The sequence below is a fragment of the Oncorhynchus nerka genome, linkage group LG27, assembly GCF_034236695.1.
Source record: "Oncorhynchus nerka isolate Pitt River linkage group LG27, Oner_Uvic_2.0, whole genome shotgun sequence".
In the NCBI taxonomy this organism is placed as follows: Eukaryota; Metazoa; Chordata; class Actinopteri; order Salmoniformes; family Salmonidae; genus Oncorhynchus; species Oncorhynchus nerka.
Window position 1 is genome coordinate 86,617,817 of NC_088422.1, and position 10,039 is coordinate 86,627,855.

Here is a 10,039-nt window from a genome sequence, read left to right on the forward strand (position 1 = left end):
CTACAGTAGCAGCTTAGGTATTGGTGTATTGGCGCTAGTGTTTTGTTGATTCAGTGAAATTGTTTGTGATACTGAACATGTGGGCTATACTGTCTCTGCAAGAAGGCTTTGGTAGTGAAAGAAGTACTCAACTTTAGAAAAAATACTAAATTAATTGAAATTAGCAAATATTTAGTCAATTCAATTGAACATTAGTTGTATGTTTTATGTGAATCATTGCATTATTAGGCTTAAAGCTAGAATCTGCAGTTAATATAATAACAAAACAGAAACCCCGCCTTTGTTTTGGTAAAAAACTGAGGAACAGGGCTGGAGAAATGTAACCACTCTCAAATTCAAAGACAGAGCTGTGGATGCAAAGACTGACCATCTATGGTATTAAAACGACAGTTTTAACCATGTTTTAACGCTATACAGTGTGTGTTTACATTGTTGACAAACATTGGAGTAAAACAAGCTTATATTTTGGGTTCTGATGGGTTACAACAGTTGAACTAAGCTCATGAAGCATTTCTAAGTGTTTATAAGTCCAAAAATGGATGTAGCAACGAAAGACTCTTGCTTCAATAGGTATTAGTTTGAATGGTGTCAACATGTTTTCCTACCATCAAGCATTATGTGCAGTTCAGATATAATAACTAATTGATCTTCATATCTGACATGGTAGTAACTAGATTCCATTAATTAACAGTGTCTCTTATGCAGAGAGGATAGTTACAGAGAGGATGTGTTATTTCAGTTGTGATTCATCTCTCTTCTCACAGCCGCTGTAGCGTGCAGAGTGCCCTCAGTCTGGCCAGAGACTGGGATTGACTATACTGAACATAGACCTTCCATAATAGTCTTATGTATTAGTGTAAATGGCTAGAGGTCATTGGTAGTGGCTATGTCAAAGCTACTTACTGTATATGGGAGCGTAGTCCTGACATAATTCAATTCAAATTGGGACTTGATTTTGCCATAATCAACTTCACAGTCAAATAGTTGGATGGTCAAACTCCTGGATTTAGCCACATGGCTTCATTGTTTTGAACTGATTCTCCTGCCAACAAATACCATTGCAAGATATATGATCACAGTGTACACTGATATTATATGATGCTAATATATTATTGTCCAAATGTGTAGCAGAACCCCACACCAGTCTGATTGAATGGCCCCCTCTGTGGCAGCCATGACCCCAGAGCAGCTCCTGGGCCCGCAGGTATGCAGTCCTGTAGGGGAAATGAAGGTCTTGCCTGAGGAGGAACGAGGGGAGGAGTCTGACCCCTGTCCTCAGGAAGTGATGGACTGCTATGGCCACTCCCCCTCAATGACTCACAGCCCCAGCACCAACAGGTGGGTCAGGAAACAAACAGACAACACACAGAACACACACACACACAGAAACACCCACAAAGGGAGGCAAGGGAGAGAGAGTGAAACACAGTGAGGAAGAGAGAGGATAAGAACACATGGTACAAGAAGGGGGAGGGGTTAGAGAAGTTGTATGTGAGGTTATTCATAGAAGAATCCTTTAATAAGGGGATTTAAATTATGTACAATAACGTTCATTGACTCTCTCTTACGTCCTCCTTGTCTGGGTCCCAAATGTCTCCTTATTCCCTATATAGTGCACTACTTTAGACCAGAGCCCTGTGGTGTCATATAAAGGGAATAGTGTGCCATTAGGGACTCATCCCTGGACTCTCCGTTTTGCCCTGTGTTGACTTTGTCTCTCTGTTGTCCTGCAGTCTTAGCAGTGAGGAGCCCTTCTGTCGTATCTGCCACGAGGGAGGGGGTGTCGGGGAGCTGCTCTCCCCCTGTGAGTGTGCAGGGACGCTGGCCATGGTCCACCGAGGCTGCCTGGAACACTGGCTCACTGCCTCCAACAGCAGCCGCTGTGAACTCTGCCACCACCAGTACGCCCTGGAGAGACTGCCCAAGCCACTCACTGAGGTAGGGGAGAAAGAGTAGGGTGAAGTTACCCCTAGATGCTGATCTTGGGTCAGTTTATCATTCCCCCCACTAGGTTAGGATTAAGGGAGGGGAAGCTGATCCTAGATCTGTACTTCATGGAAATGTTACTGTGGCGTTAGGTGAGACGGAGACATATGCGCTCACATGCATGAAGGTATAGACACATGCAAGCAAACACACACACTCAAACACACATACACTAACAAACGCACAGTCATAAGCAAACACACACATGTGCACTTCAGGGAGAAAGGGTGCACACACCAGAGGAGGCTGGTTGGGGGGAGCTATAGTAGGACGGGCTCATTGTAATTAATGGTTGAACTGCAATTCATCGAACGGAGTCAAACATGGTACAAAATAGATGTCATAAAAAACACCATAAAACTACAGTAAAATAGTCATCACATACAGTGCTTTTGGAAAGTATACAGACAGCTTTCCTTTTCTACATTCATTTTGTTACGTTACAGCCTTATTCTAAAATGGATTGAATTATATTTTTTCCTTATTAATCTACACACAATACCCCATAATGACAAAGCGAAAACAGTTTTGGGGGATTTTTTTTGCAAATGTATATATATTTTTAAATACCTTATTTAGATAAGTATTCAGACCCTTTGCTATAAGACTCGAAATTGAGCTTCGATGCATCCTGTTTCCACTGATCATCCTAGAGATGGTTAATTCAATTGATTGGACATGATTTGGAAAGGCACACACCTGTCTATATAAGGTCCCACAGTTGACAGTGCATGTCAGAACAAAAACCAAGCAAGCCATCAGGATTGTGTCGAGGCAAATAAACCCGATTGTCACTCTGACAGAGCTCCTCTGTGGAGATGGGAGAATCTTCCAGAACGACAACCATCTCTGCAGCACTCCACTACGGTAGTGTGGACAGACGGAAGCCACTCCTCAGGAAAAGGCACATGACTGCCCGCTTGGAGTTTGCCAAAAGGCACCTAAAGGACTCAGAACATGAGAAACAAGATTCTATGTTCTGATGAAACCAAGATTCAACTCTTTGGCCTGAATGCCAAGTGTCACGTCAGGAGGAACCCTGGCACCATCCCTACAGTGAAGCATGGTGGTGGCAGCATCATGCTGTGGGGATATTTTTCAGAGGCAGGAACTGAGAGAGTTATCAGGATCGAGGGAAAGCTGAATGGAGCAAAGTACAGAAAGAACCTTGATGAAAACCTGTTCCAGAGAGCTCAGGACCTCAGAAGGGGGCGAAGGTTCACCTTCCAACAGAACAATGACCCTAGCACGCAGTCAATACAAAGCAGGAGTGGCTTCGGGACAAGTCTCTGAATGTCCTTAAGTGGCCCAGCCAGAGCCCGGACTTGAACCCGATCAAACATCTCTGCAGAGACCTGAAAATAGCTGTGCAGCGACGCTGCCAAAGGTGCTTCAACAAAGTACTGAGTAAAGGGTCAGAATATTTATGTAAATGTAAAATTTTCAGTTTTTTTATTTTATTAACTTTGCTAAAAATTCAAAAAAACATTTTCTTCTTTGTTATTATGGGGTATAGTGTGAAGATTGATGAGGGGGGAAAAGCTATTTAATACGTTTTAGAATAAGACTGTAAAGTAACAAAATGTGGGAGAAGTACTTTCCGTATGTACTGTACATCAACTATATTATGCAGTCTCAATTTATCAGGTTTGAGGTCACTTTCAACTCACTTCCTGAATTGACTCAATTGAAATGGAATTTACCCCAACCCACCTGTCACTTCATTTCAAACCCATTGAGGAATATACAAACTGCTGTCTCAAAGATAGTCTTCATAGAAGAGAAGAAAACAAACATTATTCAGGTTGCAGATGGATGTATATTTTTTATTTTACCTTTATTTAACTAGGCAAGTCAGTTAAGAACAAATTCTTATTTTCAATGACGGCCTAGGAACAGTGGGTTAACTGCCTGTTCAGGGCAGAACGTCAGATTTGTACCTCGTCAGCTCGGGGGTTTGAACTTGCAACCTTCCGGTTACTAGTCCAACGCTCTAACCACTAGGCTACCCTGCAACAATTCCCTATTCTACAGTCCACATAACCCTATCTATTCTATTCAATACATTTCTATCTGGCCATTGTGTAATAATTCACCCTCCTGTACAGAGCCCCTAGCTGGATTCACATTGGAGTGTCTGATGTCACTGACTGCTTTTACCAGTAAAGCCACTTAGCCTGAGAAACAGATTAGATGGTGTTTCCTGTCACTAGCTGTAGCTGAGCTGCAGCTGCTCCATAGAGTTTGATAGATGGTTCACTTGGCCCAAACACTGTTTTAGCATGGGCACAGTGATATCAAGATCTTTCATCATTGTGAAGTAGTCAACTGGGTGGGACTTGCAATGGCTTAAGGAAGGATCCCAGAATTTCATCCAGGTCAGCAGAAGGGGTCAGCCAATGAAATATATTCCTGAGAAAACATTCCATAATGGCAGGTGGCAGTGAATAACCAACCTTGGCTTTGGCCTATACTTCCAGATTATACACACTCCAGCACAGTAAGTGGTGCTATGCACCTTTTCCGTTTATTTAGAAACTGGCAATTCCCTCTCAGAAGTAGAAAAAGAGGGGATTGTCTATTTTAAATGGAGACAGCATTGCCCTCAATGGCACTGCCCATGCTGAAACAGAAGCAGCCATTGCAAAGATATGAGCTTTGTAATGCATCTCTATGAGATTCCTCAGGACAGGATAGGACATTACGTCGTCTTGTATTAATGGTCTCCTCCCAGCCTGTCGCATGTGTGTTGGCCACTGGCACCGAGTAATCTGTTAAGAACCATGTGTTGTATGGAGGGAGCTAATGTACGAGACACACACACACACACACACACACACACACACACACACACACACACACACACACACACACACACACACACACACACACACACACACACACACACACACACACACAGAGTAGGAGACAAAACAACAGCTGATCTGACAGATGAATGGAGATATGGTCTGGATCATCACCACAGTGTTCAATATTCAGTGGTTAACATTTTAAAGTCTCAAATTCTAAAGTGAAATGTGATTTTCGATACTCATCCAAAAGCCAAAAGCCAACACCATCTAGTGTAGATACTGTACTTGTACATAACAGTGATTTAGATTGTTCTGTTGTCTGGTCTACCCACTCTAACTTTATGTTCCCTGGCCTCCTCTCTGTGTCAGTGAACGGCACATATGAAGTCATGCGATGCTTAATGTCATTTTGAATTGAACTGATATTACCGTCATTCTATCCATTCTAATCACAGTACATCCCCCACCTCCCCTGTCCCCTCTCTCCCTCCCTCCCTTCCTCAGTGGCTGGGCTCACCAGCCATGCAGCACCAGAGACGGACGCTCTGCGGTGACGTCATCTGCTTCCTGTTCATCACGCCGCTGGCTAGCCTATCAGGATGGCTGTGTGTGCAGGGTGCTATGGACCTGTATTTCAGTAACAGTATGGAGGCTGTTGGACTCATGGTGCTCACCCTGGCTCTCTTCACCATCTACTGCTTCTGGACTGTGGTGAGTTGTTGGGGCTGTTGTGGGTTGGGGTTACATTGGGATTGTGTATAGCAGTGGAGGCTGGTGGGAGGAGCTATAGGAGGACAGGCTGGAATGGAATAAACAGAACAGTATCAAACACACAGAAACCATGTTTGACTCCGTTCCATTTCTTCCGTTCCAGCCATTACAATGAGCCCGTCCTCCTATAGCTCCTCCCATCAGCCTCCACTGGTATATAGTGTAATGGTGGAACAAAGTAAATAGAATGACTAATAAAACTATAATTATTAAAGGTTTTAATGCAAGATTGTTTCTACTTCCCCAGAGTCAGCTGAACTCATGGACACATTTTTAAGTCTCTGTGGCCAGTATAAAGAAAGCTAGAGGTAGTTTCACCAATGCTAACTAGCGTTAGCGCAATGACAAAGTCTATGGGATCAGCTAGCTGATTGTGCTAACGCTAGCTGATCCCATAGACTTCCATTCATTACTATCTGTCAGAGATGATAGTGTAAACCAAAGCCAGCTGTTATTGGGCAGTTTCCCATTTAAAACCTTTTTAATGTGTATGTGGACGTTCCCTCTCTCAAGTGAGCATCTTTGAGCATGCTTACCTATGTACGCTCACGTGGAAAGCATGCTTAAGCGAGAGAGGGAACGCATACTTACACAGACAGGAAGCAAAGATTAACTGACTTTTTGTGACGTCTTCATTATCCACCATCTTTGCTGTCCGTTTTCTTCAGTTTGGTGCCTAATCAACATGGCCCTGGTTGGGGAAGTAAACAAACACAGCTTGCATAAGTCTTTAAATTAAAGGGGAAGTTAAGTATTTTACAACTTAATGTTAGATGGTTCCTCACCCTGAGGGTAGTCTATGCACCAGGAGAGATTGTAATCCATGGTTCTGTTTTTTTAGAACAGCCACTACAAACTTCCCTGACTCAAAGAGAGATGTCACAGTTTTCCCTTGTCATACTCATCATCTCCAGCACCACCGCAACATCAACATGTGTGAAAATGGTTCTATGTTTTGTAGTAAAAAATATAGAGGAAGATAAACGTTTCCAATGACATCTGTGTGCATCATGTGATTTTAACCAATTATGAGTAGGCATTGCCTACCAATTGGTTGATGTCATTGGAAACACTTATCTTCCTCTATCTTTATTAATACAAAACATAGAAATGCTCTGTTTTCACATATGTTGATGTTGGGGTGGTGCTGGAGTGAACATGAAGTTGAATATTTTAAAAAACGTCCCTTTAAGCCACTGTCTGGTAAAAATCAACTGCTCTCTTCCACCACCAGGTGTCGCTGCGCTACCACATCCACCTGTTCAGGACGTGGAAACAGACAGACCAGAGAGTTAGGCTACAGATCCCCCGACCAGCACGAACCATGCACACACACCACACACTGAACCTCAGCTTCCTTAGCAAGGACACCAGAAAGGAGACTGTGGTGTAGATGGAGTGGAACTGGGTGTAGTGTCCACGATACTTTGGCAAGAAGACTGTGATGTAGCCAGAATGGGACGGGGTCGAGTGTCACATTTCTAGTGTCACATTTAACAGGTCCCCAGTGTCCGGTCTGGAGGGTGAAGTCACAAGCTCTGCTGGTTGGCTACTGCATAGCAACCTAGTGGTGCCAAAAGCCCTGGTCTGCCCTAAAAAGCCTATGTCAACCATCGCCAGAACGGCCAAACATATATATTTTTACGCCCGTTTTGGACTCCAAAATGTGTTTATTATGATCAAGTTCAAACCCGATGGTGAATTATTTAAAAGTTCGCTACAAATCGAGAAATTATATTAAATAGTGATCCATTCTGACTGCTACATTTGTCATCACACAGGATCAGGTGCTGACACAGACCAATCAGGGACCATAAAGCTACGAGCAGGCTCTCTCAGGCAGGATGAAAACGACTACATCGACCATGATCCTTCGCTAGTTACTGCCACTTTCACCATGATCCTTAGTGATTCTTTGGCGCCATTCAGCAATATGGTCCGCTTCGAATTCAAATAATTCCATGCGCCATCGGGAGCTTTCATAGGAACACGTGGATGACGTCAGCGCTATCACCATCTACTGGTTTTAATGTCTATGGTTTCCTGGGCAAGGATACTTTGGTGTAGCTGGAGTGGGACTGGTCCCAGTATCTACTGTACGCTCAGCAAGGAGACAATGACATGAGCAAGGAGACTGTGGTGTAGCTGGATTGAAACCAGGCCAGATCTCACTAAGGATACAGTGGTGTTGCTGTAATGGGACTGGGCCCAGTCCTCATGCTGCTTCAAGGATACAAGGTTCATTTCTATTAGAATAAGGCCCCGTCTCTACACTTTTTTAACAAAGACTTGGATCAAGGAGACAGCAATGAAAATGTTCTACCAAGGAACCTTCAGAGGACCAAACCTTCCTCTGCGGAGAAGAATTTTTATATATTTATAGACACCAGCCTTTGAGACTTACTCAGTTGAACATAACTATTTTCTAAAGACTGTTTTGTAAAAGAGTGATGAGATTAATGACAATGAAATTGATGTCCCACTCCCAGTTGATGTTGGGCCCAGAGTTTTTTCCAACCCTGTTCCCAGACTATGAAAAAGAAAAAACTCTTGGACTCTTGTTTAGAATGACTAGTTATCGTTCACTAAACACGCTTTGTTACACCTGCAAACATCTTTAAAGGACATTTCACTCAAAAGGTTTGTTAGATATTTGTAGCTATATTCCTCAATGATGAACACTGTCTAATTTCCTGGTTTCCTGCTTCTAAACAACCAATGTTGTGGGATGTGGCTACGTTTTTACATCAGACTACTTTGAGGTTTGAAAACGTCTGACAAACTTTGACTTGAAAGTGTAATATCCCTTTAAGTGACATTTGAAAACAATCTTTCCTGAGGACCACAAAGTCAGAAATGTTGCTTTGACGATCTGTGGTGTTTATACAAATCTTTAGTTCCACTTTATACTAAGTTTGTCACTACAAACACTGTGGCTAATTACCGTTGTAATATCACTACTAGAGTAACTTCAGCATTACTACAGAGGTATAAGAGAACCATTTTATGTAAAGGGTTATCCATTGTCTTTCCAGGCACAGGCTATACCAAACCAGGCTATACCAAACCAGGCTATACCAGACCAGGCTATACCAGACCAGGCTATACCAAACCAGGCTATACCAGACCAGGCTATACCAAACCAGGCTATACCAAACCAGGCTATACCAAACCAGGCTATACCAAACCAGGCTATACCAAACCAGGCTATACCAGACCAGGCTATACCAGACCAGGCTATACCAGACCAGGCTATACCAAACCAGGCTATACCAGACCAGGCTATACCAGACCAGGCTATACCAGACCAGGCTATACCAAACCAGGCTATACCAGACCAGGCTATACCAGACCAGGCTATACCAGACCAGGCTATACCAAACCACACCAACAATAAACCAACCACTGACATTAGTTAAGGAAAAATCTTTATTGAAATCATAAGTATTTTGGTGCATAAGGACAAGCCAACATTGAGTTTCTACGGATGTCAATCGGACGTTCAGAGGATGTTACAGTTAGTCGTTTTTATAAATAGAAAGAAAATAAAGTTTCAGAAATAAAATAAGAAACAATATTGCAAAGCCACCAAAGTACCTGTGAAACACAGGAAAAGCATCCTGTCCACATACTTCAGGATGAACATGAAACATGACCACATTATATGATGGATATATTCAGTGTAGAACTCCTCTCTCAACGGCAACAAGTGGTGCAGGTTAAAGGGTAAAAACAGCAGAAAACATTCATCTTACAGTTAGTTATAGTACTAACATACTGTACTACCATACAAGTGGAACAATCTGTCATTTCCCCAACCAGGATTTCAAACAGTCAGGACACATATTCATACTGTATGACAAATGAAACATATTTTCTTAAAAACTTTGACAATTGAATGATGTGGCATTAAAGACAGTAAGGGGCACATGAATGTCACTCGCAGCAAGCGGGAGGAGACGTGTTAGGAACGCCAGAGTAGCAGGACAAACGCCATGTCGCTGCTTAAAGAATACAAGCCTGGTCCCAGATCTGTCTGTGCTGTTTAGACACATGACCGTAGGAGTTGACTAGACAGCACTAACAGATCTGTCTGTGCTGTTTAGACACATGACCGTAGGAGTTGACTAGACAGCACTAACAGATCTGCCATTTTAAAGGGCTACCCACTATTCCAGATCTGTCTGTGCTGTTTAGACACATGACCGTAGGAGTTGACTAGACAGCACTAACAGATCTGTCTGTGCTGTTTAGACACATGACCGTAGGAGTTGACTAGACAGCACTAACAGATCTGTCTGTGCTGTTTAGACACATGACCATAGGAGTTGACTAGACAGCACTAACAGATCTGTCTGTGCTGTTTAGACACATGACCATAGGAGTTGACTAGACAGCACTAACAGATCTGTCTGTGCTGTTTAGACACATGACCGTAGGAGTTGACTAGACAGCACTAACAGATCTGT

General features: G+C 42.9%; 1 protein-coding gene across 2 annotated transcripts in view; it reads left to right on the forward strand.

Annotated features, from left to right (window-relative positions):
- zgc:158785 (uncharacterized protein LOC791214 homolog) overlaps nt 1-9,124 on the forward strand; it is a 9,730-nt gene extending 606 nt beyond the window's left edge. Inside the window, exons 2-5 of one of the 2 annotated variants that reach the window (XM_029657416.2) lie at nt 1,129-1,338; nt 1,734-1,938; nt 5,304-5,510; nt 6,805-9,124. In XM_029657416.2, coding sequence (XP_029513276.1) covers nt 1,154-1,338; nt 1,734-1,938; nt 5,304-5,510; nt 6,805-6,963 — 756 coding nt within the window. In that variant the 5' untranslated portion in view covers nt 1,129-1,153 and the 3' untranslated portion in view covers nt 6,964-9,124. The remainder of the gene's footprint in view (nt 1-1,128; nt 1,339-1,733; nt 1,939-5,303; nt 5,511-6,804) is intronic. The other variant, XM_029657417.2, reaches the window with a different exon arrangement.
- Nucleotides 9,125-10,039: the final 915 nt, after the last annotated feature.